Genomic DNA, 19629 nt, shown 5'->3' with positions numbered 1-19629 from the left:
TTGAAATGATCACTGGGGTATGACATTTCTATTTCATATTTCCTTAATAGTGGTTTTAGAAGTATTTATTTTCTGTATCATATCAGCTGAACGCAGGTCTGTCAGTGATATTTCCCATTCACACCTTGAGATGCTTAAGCTGCCAACTATCACTTCAAAGGGTTGGCCATTTGAGAGGGGGAGCCAGTGAAGGTTGCCAAATGGGACATGTATGTTTGTTAGGCCTCTTCAGCACATTTCCGTCTATGGAATTCATTCTTTCAGGCATGTTGGAGTCAGACATTGTAAATGTAAAATGATACTTGTATAGCGCACTACTCACCCGCAAGGGTCTCAAGGCGCTTGTACGAATACCGCTGTGGAACCCATCCTGGCTTTCCCTGTGAGGTGTCCACTCCTGGGCACCCCCAAGGTGGAGGCCAGGCATCCTTAGCGTTGTGGGGGCCGTTGTGGAGATTAAGCAAGCTATTGCCCAGAGTTGCAGAGTGGGACTCCATGATTGGAATAGGCACCGAGGCGAGAATTATCAGGTCCGTGGAATTTTTTAGCTCAAGACCCGCCGAGGCGAGGAATTGAACACTGGTCCCGGGCTAGACCTCTGCATCAGGGTCTGCCGCTCTAACCATTGAGCCACACTTCTCCCATTGCAGGAGGATCAATGAATTTGATTACCTTTCTTAAAAGTAGCGGTACTGCAAGATCTTGCAAAAAGTAGGGGATCCTAGAAGACAAGATAGCCTGCTAAGCTTAAGCAAAAAAACAGATGCATTCTCAGTGACTTCATCTCAGTGTTCTTCCTTCTTGGTGGTTCATGTTTTGTATTTGGAGGTTGCAGCCAAGCAGTTTACCAAGTCCATAAGACCTTGTAAAGCCTTTTCTACCCAATGGCAAAATCTTTCTGCAGATCTAACTATTAACTAGTTCCCTGTCAACCATATGAGAGATACTTGGATTTTTCGACCATTTTTCATTGCTTAATGTTAGAAATAAGGGGCCTCATTTACGTGTGCTTAGTGCAGGGAGGCGCAGCAAGTCACTTTTGTGACACTTCCCTCTCAAAAGGAAAGGGCAGGAATGCGCCATATTTATGATATATAGCACACTCCCACCCTTTCACACTGCACTGGTGCCCGTTTTGGCTGTCTAGCACCAATGTTGGAATCAATCAATTAATCAGGGACTTGTAAGCGCACTACTCACCCGTGAGGGTCTCAAGGTGCTTGGGGGATGCTTAGGACAAGTCTGGCTGTGGAATTCTCTATAGTCTGGAGCTTTCGGAGTAGAGACTTGCTGATGCCGGCGTAGAGGGTGTTTCCGTAGTCCAGTCTGCTGGTTATGAGTGCGTGGGTGACTGTCTTACTTCACTCGGGAGGGATCCATTTGAAGGTCTTTCGAGGATGTGGAGGGCGTTGTACCGTAGTGCAAGGGGGTCTGCATTGCATGCAGGATTGTTTTTGGCAAGGAAAGGACACCTTCCTAAATCTGGGTATGTGTCAAAACCCATGGGAGTTGCGTGGGCACACCCACCGCAACGCCCATGGAGCGCCTCCTTGTTGCAGAGTAAGGCAACGCAGCGACTTGCGCTGCTTTGCCTTACTCCATATTTATAAGGCCATTCATAGCCACGGAAAGCGGCTTTACGTAACCCCATTAATATAAAGTTCTAGTTTGCGCCTCTGGAGTGTCACAAAATTGATACTAAGGTGGCGCAAATGTGCATCATGGGGCTTGTAAATGAGCCCCTGGGTTCTGCTTGGCAGAGGTATAAACCCTGCCCAAGCAGGAACCACAATCCTAGTCAGGGTAAGTGTGGTACACAGTAGGGGGCCTCATTTACGAGGTTTTGACGCAGGGCAGCGAGTCACTTTGCCGAGCTGCTCACCATCAAAAGGAAAGGGTAGAAATGTGCTGTATTTATGATATATTGAGTATTCTTGTTCTTTCACACTGCAACAGTGCAGGTTTGGCTGCCTAGCACCAACGGAGGTACTCTTGCACCATGGTGCAAAGGTGTCTGCATTGCATGCATGATTGTTTTTGTGCAGGAAGAGACGCCTTCCTGCACAAAGCAATCCCGCGAGGCTTTTTCCTCGTTCTATGAACATGGAATGAGAAAAAAATGAGGAGAAATCAAAACATTTCACCTCGTTATGCCTGCTCTGTGACAGCATAAGGCTTTGATGCATTTACAAGTCCTTGTCAATCCGGGAATGCGTCAAAACTCAAGGGAGTTGCGTGGAAATACCCACCTCAACGCCCATGGAATGGCTCCTTTACGCAGCGTAAGACAACTGTAGTATTCCATGTTAGAATTGTTATTGTACATTCTCACTGTAACATTCTCTATGTGTTCAATAGAACAGTCTCTACTGGTATTCTGCTGAAGGTGGTTGTTCAAGCTGTCTCACTCAATAAACCTCTCTACTTATACCTGGCCTGCCTAAGCAATTTACTACATAAATTTGGGGACGATCGGGATCTATGACCTGGAAGTTCTAGAATAGAACCACGCATTCCCAAGGATTTCTTTTGAAGAGGTCAAGAGATAGAGACAGCGTTCGCCTTCACAGCTCAAGAAGATTCAAGGTATTACCTATTTAGTTAATATGTGTATGAAGATTGCACCAGCGGCAGCCTGTTTTGTTTATGTGCTTTGATCGCACCAGCGGGAGTTGTACTCCAACCCCAAATTTTTTTTTCTCTTCCTACTCTTCATCCTCTTAAACGGAAGAGTATTGGATTTTGGTGACACGCTATGTCTTAAGCTAGCGACAGCGCCTTTTGCTGAGTTTCAGTCTTTCACCCTTTATCACCGCGCTACTAACTTAAATTGCATCATTTAAAACTCACCGTGGCTTTGGAACGTGCGCTGCCGCCCGCGCCTCACCAACGCCGACTTGAAGTGAAGTGTCATCACACGCGTCATCTCCACAGCGTCACCACACGCATCACATCCTCACGTATGCGTTTCAGCGGCCATCTTTGTTAGTCACAGTACCCATAGCAACAACTACGGTGATACCCCGGCAAATTAACTCGATATAACCTTTATTTTCCTTCGTTTTCATCGAAAATTACGATGTTCAACAGCGCTATTTATTCAACAATTTGACACATGAACTTTGGTATATCGGGAAAAAAAAAAAGAAAGACTTTAAATCGGATACTTTATGCTGCATTTCCTGTTCTCCTACACAGACCACGGTGACTACTTTTATTATTTTGTGGAACCACTTCTAATATGTGCTTAATGTCTTATTTTAAATCTTGAGATTTGTCTAAATATTATAACTCATTTTGATCTAAAATGTCAAATAACATTACTTCACCCACACATTTTCTACCCACAGCTGGAGATCCTAAAGTAGAATGGGATCTTTGGTATCCTACATTTCTGGCTTACGTAGATGTAATTGAAGAGGATGGTTGTTCTCCTAAAAGGAAATTAGCTTTACTAAAGAACTGTTTAGGTGGTGCAGGACTCAAAGAATTAGAAAACTTACCTCCTGTTGAAAATGTTGGTGCTGGTGATTTAAACATTTTTGAAGTTGTAATAAGACAGTTAAGCATTAGATTCGGAAGAAAAATCAATACTGTTATGGAAAGATTTAAATTTTATTCCAGAGTACAAAAAGAGGATGAATCTATCGAAAATTATGTAGCCGCTTTGCGTACTTTGGCCGGGTCTTGTTCTTTTGAAACCATAAATTTTGAACAAGTCTTGAGGGATCAAATTATGATGCGCACAAAGAGTAAGAAAATCCAGGAACGTCTTTGGATGGGTACCGAGTCCTCTCTCAGTGCCGTGTTAAACATTGCCAAAGGTATTGAACAATCGGAATTGTTTGTGAATGAAATTAGAGGCCAGGAAGTCAAAAGTAAAGTAGTGATTCCTGAGGTATCATTAGTAAAAAAGTTTAGTAACTATAAGAAAATTCCTGGGCCTCCCAGAAAAGATTTCCCTGGAAGGGAAAACAAATTTTCGGTAAGAAAAACCCAAGTTATATGTTACAGATGTGGTGCCAATGACCATGTAGGAAACTACAGAGGTTGTCCTGCTTGGAACAAGATTTGTGTGAAGTGTAAAAGACCGGGCCATTTCAACAAAATGTGTAAATCTTCTCAAAAAGTAAACTTTTTGTCTTATGAAGAAAGTGATGATATAGAACAACCCTCTGAAATCAACACATTGTTGTGTGTTGGGGATTCAAAGTGTAAGGGCTTTCCCACTGATATTATCATTATCAATGGGAAAGAAATACCTATGCTCATTGATTCCTGTGCATGGTACACTATTATTGCCAAAAATGTTTTTAACCGATTTTGGAACTCCACTAAATTATTACCACCAGATGTACATCCTGGTGGGTATTCTGGTAAGAAAATCGACCTTGAGGGGTACATGTGGGCTGATATTAAGTTTAAAGATAGGACAACCAATGGGAAAGTATATGTTGGTACCAAGGGGGCATCTATATTATGTTGGCCTCATCAACACGATTTGGGCATTAAACTTGACCCCAATGCCTCTCCTCCTGTATATGTGGTCCCGCCTGAAAATGATTTTATTGTTCAATTGAAGAACAGATTTTCATCAATCTTCACTGATAATTTAGGAGTTTTTGTAAACTTTAAGCACCGTATCATTCTCAAGGAATCAGCCATTCCCATTCGGCATAAGGTAAGAAATGTTCCGTTGGCCTATCGTGATAAATTGAGAGGGATCTTGTCTGATCTCGTTGATAAGAAAATCATAGAACCTGTTGAATCCTCTCCATGGGTTTCGCCAGTGGTTTTGTCCCTTAAGAGCAATGGCGAACTTCGTCTTTGTGTTGACCTTAGGAGTTTAAACAAGGAAATCTGGATAGACAGACACCCTTTACCTCACATCCATGAGCTCATCTCTACTCTTTCAGGAGCATCGGTATTTTCTACACTAGATCTAGCTAGTGCATACCACCAGGTAGTCTTACATGAAGAATCAACATTTTTGACTACTTTTATCACACCAGAGGGTATGTTTCAATATTGCCGAATGCCGTTTGGCTTAGCCAGTGCGGCTTCTGTCTTCCAAAGACTTATGAAAACTGTTTTGGAGGGTTGTGTGGGTGCCATCGCCTTTCAGGATGACATTCTTATATATGGTAAAAACTACGAGGAGCATGATGAGAACCTAGAAAAAGTTTTAAAATGTGTTCAAGAAAAGGGTCTAACATTAAAATTGTCAAAGTGTAAATTTAGACAGAGCAAAGTCGAATATCTTGGTCATGAGATTTCTTCCCAGGGTATCAAACCTAAATTCAATCATATCCAGAGCATTTCAAAAGCACCGGCACCCTCGACTAAGGAACAATTGGTGTCATTTTTGGGGCTGACTGAATTTTACAGTAAGTTTGTTCAGAATTATGCCTCAAAAGTACATCCTTTAAGATCTTTGTTAAAAAAAGATGTAAAATTTGTTTGGTGCAATGACCAACAATCCGCTTTTGATTCACTGAAACAAGAAGTTGTGAATGCTCCTTTCCTAAGACGTTCGACCTGGGTAAAGAATGCATTGTATGTGTTGATGCGAGCAATGTGGGTTTGGGTGCTGTGCTAATCCAGAAAGATAAAGGCGATGAATATGTAGTTTCGTATGCTTCCAGGACTTTGCGAGGCGCTGAGTACAACTACTCTACCATTGAGAAAGAGCTTTTAGCATGCACTTGGGCTTGTGAACATTTTAGACAGTTTATTTGGGGAACAAGGTTTCGGTTAAGGACTGACCACAAACCCTTAATTAACATGTTGGCAGCTGGTGGTGGTAGAACTTTAACCGCGCGTTTGGCTCGCCTAGCTGCAAAATTGCAGGAATTTCAGTGCATTGTGGAGTACATCCCTGGTCGTTTGAATGTACATGCCGACTGCATGTCCAGGTTACCTTTGGTCAATTCCATTAGTGCTGACCAATCTGATTCAGATGTTGTTTTTAACATTGATGATGTCAATGAATGTAACAATGCAGGTCTGTCTAAAGGCATATCTGAGATCGTTTGGAGGGAAGCAATGAGTAATGATACCAGTTTGTCTTGCGTTGTGGATTATTTACAACATGGTTGGCCCCAGGAAAGGTATTTATCTGGTGATGTTCTTTCTTTCTTTAAAGTTAAGGATGAACTTATGTTTGATCAGGGTTTCGTAATTAGAAGCGACAAGATTATTCCTCCTTTTACTTTGAGAGAAAAGATCATTTCTAGGGCTCATGAAGGCCATATGGGGATGTCCAGTACCAAGAGACGTATTCGCGAATTTTACTGGTGGCCTGGGATTGATAAAATGGTTGACAAATGGGTTAGTTCTTGCTCCCCTTGTGCAAAAAGTGACAAAACTGTCAAACCATTGTCGACAGATATTTCTCCCATTGAGTTTGTCACTTGTCCCTGGAAAAAAATGGGCATTGATATTATTGGACCTCTTGCTTTGTCCCCTAACAAGGATGTGTTTGCCTTAGTATTAATCGACTATTTCTCGAAATGGCCTGAACTTAAGGTTGTGGACAAAGTTGGTTCTACTCAGGTCATTCAGTTCCTGGATGAAGTTTTTTGTAGGGAAGGGATTCCAGCTGAAGTTGTGTCTGATAACGGTCCACAGTTTGTCAGTAGAGAATTTGAGTCTTTCCTTGAAAGATGTGGCATTGTGCATAAAAGGGTGTCAAATTACAACCCCCAGGCCAATGGTCAGACGGAACGATTCAATAGGGTTATAAAGGAATCCATCCAGTTGGCCATAAAGAGTAATTTGGATTGGAGGAGAACTTTGCGTGCTACTTTGTTGTCTTATCGAACCTCGCCCAACTCCGTTACAGGTTTGTCTCCTTTTGAGATGCTTAGAGGTAGAAAGCCTGGTTCAAAACTTCTTCCTTGGTGGATGAAAGTTAAGCTCCCGTGTGAAACTCCTTTTGACAGTGATAAAGTAAAGGACAGGGTTTTGAAATACCAGGAACAGATGAAAAGCAATTTCTTGTCCTTAAACAACCGTTGTAGGAAGATCAGAGTTGGTGATTTCGTGCGTGTTAAGTTTGGCAGGTCGGTTGGGAATAAATGGAACAAATGGTCTGATCCTTGCAAGGTTATAGAAATTTTTTCTAAAGCAGTTCGTGTTGAAGGGGGTAAGGTATGGAATTTTAGAAGAGTGTCTCTATGTAAAAATTTGAGTTTGGATGGAGGTCAACGATCTGTACCTTCCTCTAGTACCCATGACTCCAGTTCGAATGACATGTCAAAGGATTCCGTGGTGGAAGGTCATGTGCCTTGCTCTGCAATGACAGACACTTTTATGGGTGAGAGTCAAAATTTGAATGATTCTATTCCTGATAGTCAAAATTTGAATGATTCTATTCCTGTTGTTAATACTTCTCCTCAAGATGTTTCTCCCAGACATGTTAATGAGGGTAATGATGGTGACACTATCTCTCAAAACACTGTTTCCCGAAACAATGATGTTACTGACTTAGTTTTAAGGAAGAGTTCTCGTGTTAAGCAGATTCCTGTGAAATTACATGATTACTTTTGTTGAAGTTTTTTTTTTGTTTTTTTCTCTTTTCTTTTATTCTGTATTTCTTTTGTTGTTTTTAAGGGGGAAGGTGTGTAGTATTCCATGTTAGAATTGTTATTGTACATTCTCACTGTAACATTCTCTATGTGTTCAATAGAACAGTCTCTACTGGTATTCTGCTGAAGGTGGTTGTTCAAGCGGTCTCACTCAATAAACCTCTCTACTTCTACCTGGCCTGCCTAAGCAATTTACTACAACAACGCAGGGGCTTGTGCTGCTTTGCCTTACCCCATAGTTATGAGACTATTCAAAGCCACGCAAAGTGGCTTTGATTGACCTCGTAAATATGATGTTCTAATTTGCACTTTTGGCCTGTAAAAGAGCCCCTAATCGTTTATCTGTGTTCACCCTCTAGGAGCTTGGGACAGAGCAGGCAGGCGAAACTAAAGAAGCAATGTGTAAAGTATTTGTGCGCACACACACAGTAACACATTGAAAACACTACAAAAGTACTACATACAAATTTAGTAAAATAGCCAATATTTATCGGAGTAAAACAAGACCAAAACTATAAAAATCCAACATACACAAGTCAAGGTATGAATTTTGCAAGATGAAACAAAAATCCAGTGCTTAGAAATCAATTGCTCCAACCGGGGATATCTAACTGCGCTTGACCAGGCTAAATCCAAAAGTTCAGTCCGACCACGATGAAGGGCATGCCAAATTCAGGAGTCATGTAGACTTGTTGAGAGTACCTTGGCTGCGTTGAAGCTCGGGGATGATGCATTGAGCAAAGGAGGAGATGCGTCACTGTCGAAGAGGACGAGTTGTTTCCAAAGTCAGGCAACGTCATAGATGCATCGATATCAAGAAGAAATGTACGTCGGGTCGATGTGGCGATTTTGAATTCTCTGGGCTGTAGGTGCTGCGTGCAGCACACAAATGATGCATTGGTGCAAAGTCACGCAGGACCGGGGACGTAGTGGAGTCCGAGGACAATGCATCGCAGACGTTGGCGATGAAGTGTCAAAGACTTGTGCTGCAGTGGTGATGCAGAGGCGCTGCATCAGCAAAGTAGGGGCTGTGTTGTAAGTCGTGGTCATTGCGTCACGCAGTTGGCGAGCGGTGTCCATGGCTTCGGTGCAGTCAGCAGCGATATCCCAGAGAAATGCGCCGGTTCCAGTCATGCGTCGGTGTTGCTGCGTTGGCTTCTTGGGTTGCAGCACCACACACTCATTTCCAAGAGCCCAGGACTGGATTTGGCACCACTTGGCAGAGCAAGACTCACAACAGAGGAATCCAGGTACTGGTAGGAAGATGCAGGTGAAGTCTTTCACTGCAGAAACAGGAGGCGAGGCCAAAAAGCCCTTGGGTAATCTTTAGAGATTCAGGGGTCAAGTCCAGTCCTCTCACTCACCGGCAAGACACAGGAGGCAGCAGGCCAACACAGCAAAGCAAGCAGCAAAGTGGCAGTCCCTCCTGGCAGCTCTTTTTCCTAGTAAAATGCCCTCAGTTACAGAAGTGTTCTGAGTTTATGGTGTCAGAGGTCCAGAACGTATACTCATTTTAGCCTATGAAGTCAGGAGACTTCAAAGAAAGGTCTTTTAGTGTACAATATCCTGCCCTTTCATGCCCTTGCTTCAGACTCACTACAGGGCATATGCACCCCCTTGTGTAGGGACAGGCGCAGCCCTATTCAGGTGCAAGTGTCAGCTCCCCCTCTCACTCTAGCTCAGGAAGACACATCCGCCTCGTCATTGGCCATCAGGATGCGAGTGGCACACCTCAACTCCCTTTGAGTATGACTGTCTAGAGGGAATGCACAAAGCCCAGCTGTTATCCAACACATATGTGTATTTCAGAGACAGGCAGGAGGCACAGAATAGTTAAAGCTACAAAATGCCAACTTTTTAAAAGTCAACAACATTCAAAAATGGGACACCACTTTGGGTCCCAAACCAGTGGCACTGCAAAATACCGCTATTAGCAGTCTGTTTTGTCTTCATTTTTATTCATTTCAAGATTATTACTCTTGTTCTTCCCTCTTTTTAATACTTTGTTTATCCAAGTCAACATGTACTCTGTCGCAATCCACATGTGAAGAAAAAGCAATTTTACAGGTTTCCTATGTTAAAGATGGGCCATCCGAACCTCCTTCAAAAACACGTACTAGAGCCAGGTTTGTAAAAAGCAGTTTATTCACACCCAATGCATTTCAAGCCAATCTGGCTCTTCGTCAGGGGTAACTGTAAATTACAATATACATCTGTGTTAATATCACATCCTCTTATAGCGTACACAATTTGTTGTTTGTGAATTTGTGTTGCACGTAATAAATTGTTTAGCTGGACAGTGGAATTAATGTAAATAATTGAGTTGTTGCGCATAGGCGCAAGGGGTTATGTGAGTATTTTCAAGCAACAAATTGTGTACGCTATAAGAGGATGTGATATTAACACAGATGTATATTGTAATTTACAGTTACCCCTGACGAAGAGCCAGATTGGCTTGAAATGCATTGGGTGTGAATAAACTGCTTTTTACGAACCTGGCTCTAGTACGTGTTTTTGAAGGAGGTTCGGATGGCCCATCTTTAACATAAGAAACCTGGAAAATTGCTTTTTCTTCACATGTGGATTGCGACAGAGTACATGTTGACTTGGATAAACAAAGTATTAAAAAGAGGGAAGAACAAGAGTAATGATCTTGAAATGAATAATAATGAAGACAAAACAGACTGCTAATAGTGGTATTTTGCAGTGCCACTGGCTTGGGACCCAAAGTGGTGTCCCATTTTTGAATGTTGTTGAGTTTAATACGTGACATTTTGGGCTGAGCACGTTCCTTTGAGCACGCAGAGTTAAACTTGGAAGAAAATTGAACTTGATGGATTTTGGAAAACTAATGAAAACACGCGGTGTGCAACCAGCCCCCCATTTCATGTTAACTTTCTAAAAGTGGCATTTTCAGACCTGCAATTTAAAAAACAACTTCACAAAAATGTGTTTTAAATTGTGACACAAAACTTACTTTCCCCAACTTTTCCCAATTGGAAGTTACACCTATAACATGTTACAAGCAGCTCCAATGCTAACCATGCAGTACAGAAAAACAAATGTAATAGTTTTTCACTACCAGGACATGTAAAACGTAAAAGTAAATGTCCTCCGTTTTAAATAATTACACCCTGCACATGGGGAAGCCTACGGCCTACCTTAGGGGTGACTTATAAGTAATAAAAAGGAAGATTTGGGCCTGACAAGTAGTGTGAGAGGCTGGCCTGGTATATGAAGTCCACAATGTAAGTGGGCATCCTGCAAAGCCCAGACAGCCATTAGGGTGATTTAAGAGGCCTTAGACAACCTTAAAAAGCTCTCTAAGTGGTAGCTGTCAAGAGCAGCCTTCAAGCTCAGTCCAGAAGGAGTGTAAAGCAGCTTGTTTTACCAGAATACAATCTAATAGGTATAGATTAAGTGAAAAAGAACCACCAATGTATTTATAAAAATATGTATTTATTATATAACACTCCCTAAAACATACAGATATCTCCTACCCGGAGATATGCACAATGCACACAGTACTTTGCATAGAAATTGAGTAAATAGCACAGAATACAGAGTGGACCCCAGGGGGGGGACCAAACCATATACTAAGAAAGTGGTATAAGAACCACAACTCGTGTGAAGACAATGTCCAGAGGATGTAGAAGTGCTGGGGACCCAAGGAACCACACAAGGTAAGTAGATAGGGACCCCACGGAGAGCATGGGCAGTGTGGGAACACGACTGCGTTCTCCGTACAAATCAACATGTATGTCGCGGTTGCAATTTTAAAGATTAAGGGGCACATGCATAAAAGACATGGTTTTGCGAGTCCTTAATTGGGATTATTAAGGAATCGCATTTAAGGACTCCCAAAAGCCTAGGCACGTTGGAATCGCTATAAAACTAGCGATTCCTAATCATTCCTTAATTGCGACTCGAAAATTGCGACTCGCATTTAAGGAATGGCTTCCCAATTCATTCCTATAGGCCTACAGGCCCATAGGAATGAATGGGAATTTGCATGCACAATTTGCGAGTACCAATTAGGTACTCGCAAAATGCGCATGCAATTTCAAGGGTGCAAGGGTGTCAAAAGGACACCCTGTTGCACCCCTGAAATTGTGATATGCACCCATGTTGCAAACACACATGCCCCAACAGCATGTGTGTGTGCAACATGAAACTCTAGTGCATTTTTCAATTTTTATGCAAATTACAGACCAGTTTAATTGTTCGGTAATTTGTGGCCCCAAATAGCGAATTGCTATTTCAAAGTGCTCCTTGCATTGCATTTAAGGAATCGCAATGCAATCGCAATTGCATCCCAAACACTTTCATGCATCGCAATAGGCCATTTAGTGATCGCAAACGGACGATTTTTGTGAACCGCACTGTTTGCGATCGCAAAAACCTTTGATGCATGTGCCCCTAAGGACCCTTCCCAGTGCACGCTTAAGAAAACCCATGGAAGACAGATGGTTGGAGAGCCACCCCACCCATGGATACCCTAGTACCCATGTTACCTACACCAGGGAAGCCGGGTGATTAGGTGTGAAGTGGTGTCAGAAACAGCTGTCAAACCCAATGGTGGACTTCATGAAAATGCCACTGCTGGAGAAGGAGAAAGTGTACGGTGGAATACGAAGGTGGATTCAAGTTGAAGAGTACCGGCAAGCAGAGGGGACAGAGTCTATGTCACTCAGGAGTGACCCGGAGACCTGGAAGACGAATGTTCATAAATATCGGGAGTTGCAGGAGAGTTGCCGGTGACCTTGACTCTGCAGCTGTGAGGACCAGGCAACATGTGGAAGACCAGGTGCCGTGCATGAGCTGTCCCACGTCGGATGTCAAGAGCTGCTCGGTCGGTGTCCTTGGCAACTCCAAACAAAATAGAAGTCGAAGAAGGTGCAATGTCGGGACCTGCAAGGACCAGGAGACTCACCACAAGTAGTGGAGTCAGGGCACGCCCGAGCAATCAGGGGAGCCCAAAAGAAACAAAGATGACCCTCAACAGAACCCACAGGCCGGAGGTACTGGAGTCGCAAGAGAAACTCGAGCAGCTCACCAAGAGGCAGGCCACGGTGCCAGGATGCGGTGTGGACAAGGATTTTGGTCACTGGCGATGCTTGAGGTTGGGGCTACTTGGAGCCCGAAGATCTTGGTGGAAGGAAGCCAACAGCAAGTTGGCGCGGTGTACAGGGGTTCAGTTCCTGCGCTCCCACGAGGGATACTGGTCTCAAACTTGGTGAGAACTGTGGAGAACCATCACCTGTGTTGTTGAACCTTTCGGAGTCTGTAGGAGCTCAGGATCAACAGACAGGTCAGCTTAGTTGAGGTGCCTGCCGATGCAGGAAAGTGACTCCTTCACTTCAAGGGAGATTCCTTCCGCTGTCTTGGATGCCCGCAGGCCTTGGAAGGTTCCTGTATGGTGCACAGGCACAGATGATGCAGCTGGCTGAAAGGGGGACAAAGTCGAACCCAAACGAAGTCCAGCAAAGTCCAGAGTGCCCAGACGGTAGAAGTTGAAGTGGTGTCTGAATTGAATCATTTCCCACAACAAATCTAGGGACCTACACCCAGGTAAGCCCTTAAGTACCCTAAGGAAAGGGTTGAGATGATTTAGGGGACCCTTCCAGGGGAGGGTTTGGACAGGGGGCAGGTTACTCCCATGTCCTTTGTCCAGTTTTGCGCCAGAGTGGGAGCCAATGGCTCCCGGGGCTAGTTTGAACTGGACTATGCACTAAATGTGCCACTCATGCAGACTGCGTGGCACTGGCCAGTGCACCCACCCGGCCCCAATACACTAAATCCTGTCTGGGAGTTGATCACACCTCCCTGTAACAGGATACATATTGTGCTACTTTCCCCTGCTCGAGCATGGCTCAGCAGCAGGAGGGCAGATTTGTGTCTCCGGTTGGCAGCAGGCATGTTGTGCTGTCCGGGTCTAGAAGACTGGTATCGAGAGCACTGAGAGCTTAACAGAGGGCTCGTCCAGTGCTCGTCCAATGCTTGGAATCATACCCCACACCGTAGGAATTTGTTGCGGCCAATTTTGAGATGGGCATTGCGCGATTACGCGGAGCCCCTCTATATGGTGTAGCTGAGCTCGTCATGAGCATGGGAGGGGTTAAGGGAGAAAGCAGAGAGACTGCAGAGAGACTGGGTCCTGATTAGCAGGATCCCAGTCACAGTAGTCAAAAACAGCTTAGCACCAGGCAAAAAGTGGGGGTATCCATAAAAGCAGATCCTACTATCCTACAAGGAGGTTATATTGTCAGGTCGAAATGGCAGTTTAAAACTGCCCACACAAACTCTGCAGTGGCAGGCCTGAGACATGTTTGAAGGGCTACTCATGTGGGTGGCACAATCAGTACTGCAGGCCCACTAGTATCATTTGATTTACAGAAAGCAAAACGTCAGGGGAAACCAAGTCAACAGATACGTCTAACACTTAACTAAGGGCAGATTTTATTTTCGTTATACAGATCGACCCTAATGTCAGGTTGTATTCAGTTTTGCAAGTCAATTTTACTGACTTGATTTGACATTTCAAGTTCTTAATTCCTTAACTCCATTATAAGTTGAATTGCTGTTACAAAAATACTGCATTCATCTTCTCTGAGGAAGGCCTTGTTGCTTGAACCAATCTACCAAGAATGAGCTGAGATCCTTCCAATACACATTTTCCCACCATGGATCACTCAGACATGGGTACTCAGTCACAGATCATATGAAGACAGTGTCCTCTCTCCCATATGACCAAGAACTTTTTCCTTCAGGGGTCATAACATTACAAACTCTTTGAGGAAATGCAAAAAGAATGCAGGGAATTCACACATTGATTATCAGCCAATACATTAATTTGTAGTAGCTGTGATAACAATAACTTTACTTATAACTCTTAGGAGAAGCTTTACCCACTGAGAGTGATCTACTAAAAAACAGACATTTGTGGTAGGCAGATATCGAGTGTTGTTAGTGTTGTTGATGCACATTGTGAAAAGGAAACACATTTCGGGAGCTGAGTTTACTTAATTCAGGTTGGCTTGAGTGGTATATCACCAATCCAAAGCTGTAATACTGAGTCTGGAATGGTAAAATACTTTTGCCATTTCTTTGCTAGGTGAGGGCCTGACTACCTAATCCAATGCTTACAAATTCTACTAGAAACACAGATACTTGGGATGGACAGATGTATAGTGCCCTTGGTGTTGTAGATGTGTTCCATGAAAAGTACTAGCTCTCCTCCTAAAGATGAAACAACTCAGACTTCCCAGTCGATTTTTCCTCAGGCGTGATGGTAGGATTGAAATAATGTCCTAAAATATCTAAAATGTATAATTCTAGATGGGATATTCAAAATAAGGGGCCATCCTGTATGTATTTGTAACACCAGACCCATCTCCCAACTCAACTATCTTCCTCCAAAGGGCTGTGTATGAATGCAAGGGGTGGGTACAGTTCCCATGCTTAACTTGACTCACTGACCACTACAACTCTGAGCTAGTCTCCATTCTCGATAATCTAGCTCCGCCAAAGCTCAAAAGAAACCGCGCCACCCCATCCAGAACGTGGTTCAATGCGGACCTCAACGCAGAAAGAAGATCATTGAGAGCCAAAGAAAGAAAGTGGAGAAACAACCCAACAACCACCCTCCGCCTACAACTAAAAACAGCCCGCAAGAAGTATAACAACAATATCAAAAGCAAGAAATCCAGCTTCTTCCGAGAGGCTCTAGCCAACTCCAAAAACAGACCTAAGGAGCTCTTCAACATAATCAGACATCAAACATCCAAGCCTCTACCCCCACCCTTGCAAGCGTCCAAAGAACTTTGCGATAACTTCGCCAGCTTCTTCAACGACAAGGTCCTAAAAATTGAACTCTCTCTAGACATCAGTAACACAGCCATCCCTCAGACCCTCCTCTCTGCCCCCCCCGCGCCGTGGCTAAGCTTTCGCCACGTGCAGGAAACTGAGATAATCTCGCTGATCTCGACCTCCAAACCTTCAGCTCACATCTCAGACCCCATTCCTCCCTCACTAGTCAAAAAAATGAAGCTCACTTTAGCCCCCATCTGGGGAAAAATCATAAACAGCTCCCTAAAAAGCGGAGTGGTCCCTGACTGCCTAAAAATGGGACAAGTCACTCCTTTGCTGAAAAAACCCGGTCTTGACTCTGCAGACTTAAACAATTTCAGACCGATATCTAACCTCCCTCTACTGGCCAAAACACTGGAACGCTGTGTTCTTCTGCAACTGACTCATCATCTGGATAAAATCAATCTCCTCGATCCCCTCCAATCTGGCTTCAGACAAGGCCGCAGCACAGAAACCGCGATGCTGAACATCATAGATGACATTCACGGTTCTCTTGACGCTGACAAGTGCTGCCTTCTCATACTCCTTGATCTATCCGTAGCTTTCGACACGGTAGACCATAAGCTCCTCATCAAAACTCTGCAAGCAAGAGCTGGCCTTGGCGAAGTTGTTCTTGATTGGTTTTCTTCCTTTCTCCACAACCGTTCGCAAATAATAAAACTGAAGAACTTCACCTCTGAAACGCAGCAAGTCAACAAGGGTGTCCCCCAAGGATCAGTACTTTCACCTCAGCTCTTCAACATCTATATGGAACCGCTCGCCAAACTACTCAGGAATGCCAATATCCTCTTCCACCTCTACGCGGATGACACGCAGATCTACCTGGAAACCTCCTCGCTTAATGACATCCACAGACTAAATGCTGTCTTAAAAGATGTTCAAGACTGGCTGACAAAAAAACACCTGAAACTCAATCCAGACAAGACCGAAACTCTTCTCATCTCAAACAAAGAAGACAATCCTCAAATCACTGAATGGCTGAAGTCGATCGATACTCTTAAAGGTTCTCTCATGCCAACTGATTCCGTCAAATCCCTGGGTTTCACCCTTGACCCCAAATTAACCCTGACAAACCACATTAAGAACTCGGCAAAAAGTGCTTTCTTCAACCTCAGACTGCTGAATAAAATAAAACCTTTTATTCCAAACAAAGACCTCAAACTAGCCACCCAATCTCTAGTTCTATCTAGACTGGACTATGGGAACTCAATCCTTACAGGCATACCCAAATCACACTTGGCTCCATTAAAAACAACACTACATGCGGCATTAAGAATGATCACAGGATGCAAAAAATTTGACCACATCTCCCCAGCACTCAAAGAACTTGAATGGCTCCCGGTGGAAATGCGTAGCTCCTTCAGAACGGCCTGCCTAACACACAAGGCCCTCCACACCGGTAAACCAGAATACTTGGCTAACAAGCTCAAAAAAGCAGGCCAGAGCAGATACTTGAGAAGCTCCAACTCCCTGTTGCTCATCCCACCAAAAACCAGAAAGAAGAAATCTGCGGTCTGCTCCTTCACTGGAAATGCCCCCAAAATATGGAACTCTATCCCCCCTCATATCAGAACTCTACCTTCCTATCCGGACTTCAAGATCCAACTCAAATCCTTGTTCCTCACCCGTTCCCTGGGTCTCAGATAACGAGGATCTCCCTCCGAACTATGTGCTATCTCTGTATCCTTCTACCAAAAGGCCTACTGTTATGAACTTCTCCTCCCCCAACATTGTCTTTGAGGACTGCCTGTATTTGTTACGTATCTTTTTGCTCACCATGCCTTTCCTTTTACTGTAAAGCGCTCTGCTACCTTCGGGTCTTGTTAGCGCTATAGAAAACTTCTAAATAAATAAAATAAATAAAAAACTTATCTGTAATATTCCAGTTTTAGAGTATGTGTGAACTGTTGCACAAAAAAGGACAGGGGATCCTGAGGTGTGTTACCATCTAAAATTGTGAAAGAAAATTATAAAATGGGCACAAATTCCTATTATGTGCTAGTCGCCTGACTTTCCCTATACGTTGTAATCTAGGTGCCAGCACAAATTATGTATTATGGCTATGTGTACTAAGATGGCCCCTTTAATCCACTAGGGGCTGGATTTATACCATGTGGATACTCCACTTTACAGTGTATGGTGGAATGTAGTGCTGATATGTAGTACATTGTTTGCCTAGCACTTTTTGCTCTAAGTGGGGGGTATGCCCAGATGCGAGTCCCTTGCTCCCTGTTCCACTGGATTCAAGCTAGCCTGGCTGATGAGGGGTAATAGCCCAAAGCTGGTCCCAGGATGCTTGTTTCCGGTTCTGGAAGTGGCAGTTGGGCTGGACTGTTCCCATAAAGAACAGGATCAAGACTGATTAGCATATGGCTGGGTCCAAACTGGGGTGGCATGGTGATCAAATGAACAATGGATTTAACCAAGATCTCTTGACTGTGAGTGAATGTATAATTTATTCAGCATTCCGCCCATCATTTCTTTGCGTTGCACTTTTCGCCCTAAGTAGGATGGGTATGCCCAGACGTGGGTCCCGTGCTCGCTGTGCCACTGGATTCAAGCTAGCCTGGCTGATGATGAGTAATACCCCAAAACTAGTCTCAAGATGCTTGTTTCCGGTCCAGGAAGGAACAGGCTTGGCAGTTCGGGCTGTATTGTTCCCATAAGGCTGGGTCTAAACTGGGGTGGCATGGTTAGCAAAAGAACAATGCATTTAATCCAGATCGCTTGACTGGGAGTGACTGTATGATTTATTCAGTATTCCGTCCATCATTTGTTTGTGTAGCACGATATGAAGTACATTGCAGCATTCATTTCCAATAAAACAAGCATTTAGGGAGCTACACACGTTGATCTTTTAGAAAAATACTTTTATGTAAAATATGTTTGTGCTTAATACTTATTTCTCTATTAACTAGAATATATCATATTCACACAGAAAACAGCACTGCTAGCACCCATCCACCTAGGGCTGAAACAGTGCAATTAAAAATTTCAGGGGCTGATTAGGAAGCAAAAAGATTAATTCACCTGAATAAAACAGCTTTTAATTAAAAGTCTGCTATTCTACTGAAACTAATAAATGTACCCACTTGCCTATATATTATTTCCAGAACTTTTGCAGACCTCATATGGTGCTTACCCAAAGTAATACTTAGACTGAGAGATGCTTTGGCGTAGTCAAGGCACTCATCGTAGGCCTTCAAATTTAATAGTAATTCCACTAGTTTGTTGCATAGTTTAAGTTCTGCTCTTCGGTTTCCAGTTTTCACACCAAGAGGCAGAGCTCGGTCCTATAAATAATCAAACATGCTTGACATATGTATAGGAACTGTAAAAGGTTATACAGATAATAAAACAAGTATATAGCATATTGTAAATAATTTGTATAAATGTGAAGGTATGGTTATGCAATACCTACCCTATAGAAAGGCACAGCTTTCTCCCGCTCTCTGGTACCATTGGCGTAAATGTCTCCGGCACCTTCAAACAGCTCCATTGCCAACTTTGGATCTCCTGTACAAAGTGCAGCCTCCTGGGCTACCTAATATACAAAAATAAGCATGAACAGAATTAAAGTTCACATCAAATTGAGGGAAGAGAATGGCAAACTACCATTATATGGTTCCACAACACTTTCCGAATGACCCACACAAAGGAAAACTAAAAATATACGAGAAACTCCTTAAAAGTATCAACATCTCATCTTTAGGTAGCTTGGAACAAGCTCAAGACTTACTTTGAAGGAGGTGCTGAGGGTGAGCAATGATTAAAAATAATCAATACAATTAAAAGATTAAAGAATATAATACCTAAACTAAGTTAAAAAATATTAAATACATTAGCTAACTACTAACAAAATTGAAGAACATCGATAACAGGAAGCTGCAGAAAATCAGGCGTAACCATTTTAACACAACTTAGTACCAACATGAGCCAGAAGGACCTATGCCTACGTATATTTGCCCATTTCGTGAGTGCACTCATTGAATAGAGCTTGGAAATTTTGATGGTGAAGAAAGACATTAGAGCTCATACTATGTTGTACATATGGCATGCCAGGCTGGTGGTATAGTGGAGGCCCTCGCTTATGCCTGCCTGACAGAAGACCAAGATGGGATCTATGTGCCGAAAATGTTTCAATCAATGTGACAGAAACATTTTGGCATGT

At 43.3% G+C, this 19629-nt stretch overlaps 1 protein-coding gene across 1 annotated transcript in view; it reads right to left on the bottom strand.

The window, feature by feature from the left end:
• The window catches only part of SH3TC1 (SH3 domain and tetratricopeptide repeats 1), a 328239-nt gene that overhangs the window by 16415 nt on the left and 292195 nt on the right, over positions 1 to 19629 (bottom strand). Inside the window, exons 15-16 of the mRNA XM_078678530.1 lie at positions 18880 to 19002; positions 18601 to 18751 (exon numbers count right to left, since the gene is read on the bottom strand). Of these exons, the coding sequence (XP_078534656.1) occupies positions 18601 to 18751; positions 18880 to 19002 (274 nt within the window). The remainder of the gene's footprint in view (positions 1 to 18600; positions 18752 to 18879; positions 19003 to 19629) is intronic.

Source organism: Lissotriton helveticus, chromosome 2_2 (assembly GCF_964261635.1).
Source record: "Lissotriton helveticus chromosome 2_2, aLisHel1.1, whole genome shotgun sequence".
Taxonomy (NCBI): Eukaryota; Metazoa; Chordata; class Amphibia; order Caudata; family Salamandridae; genus Lissotriton; species Lissotriton helveticus.
This window is presented reverse-complemented; position numbering and strand designations above follow the sequence as displayed.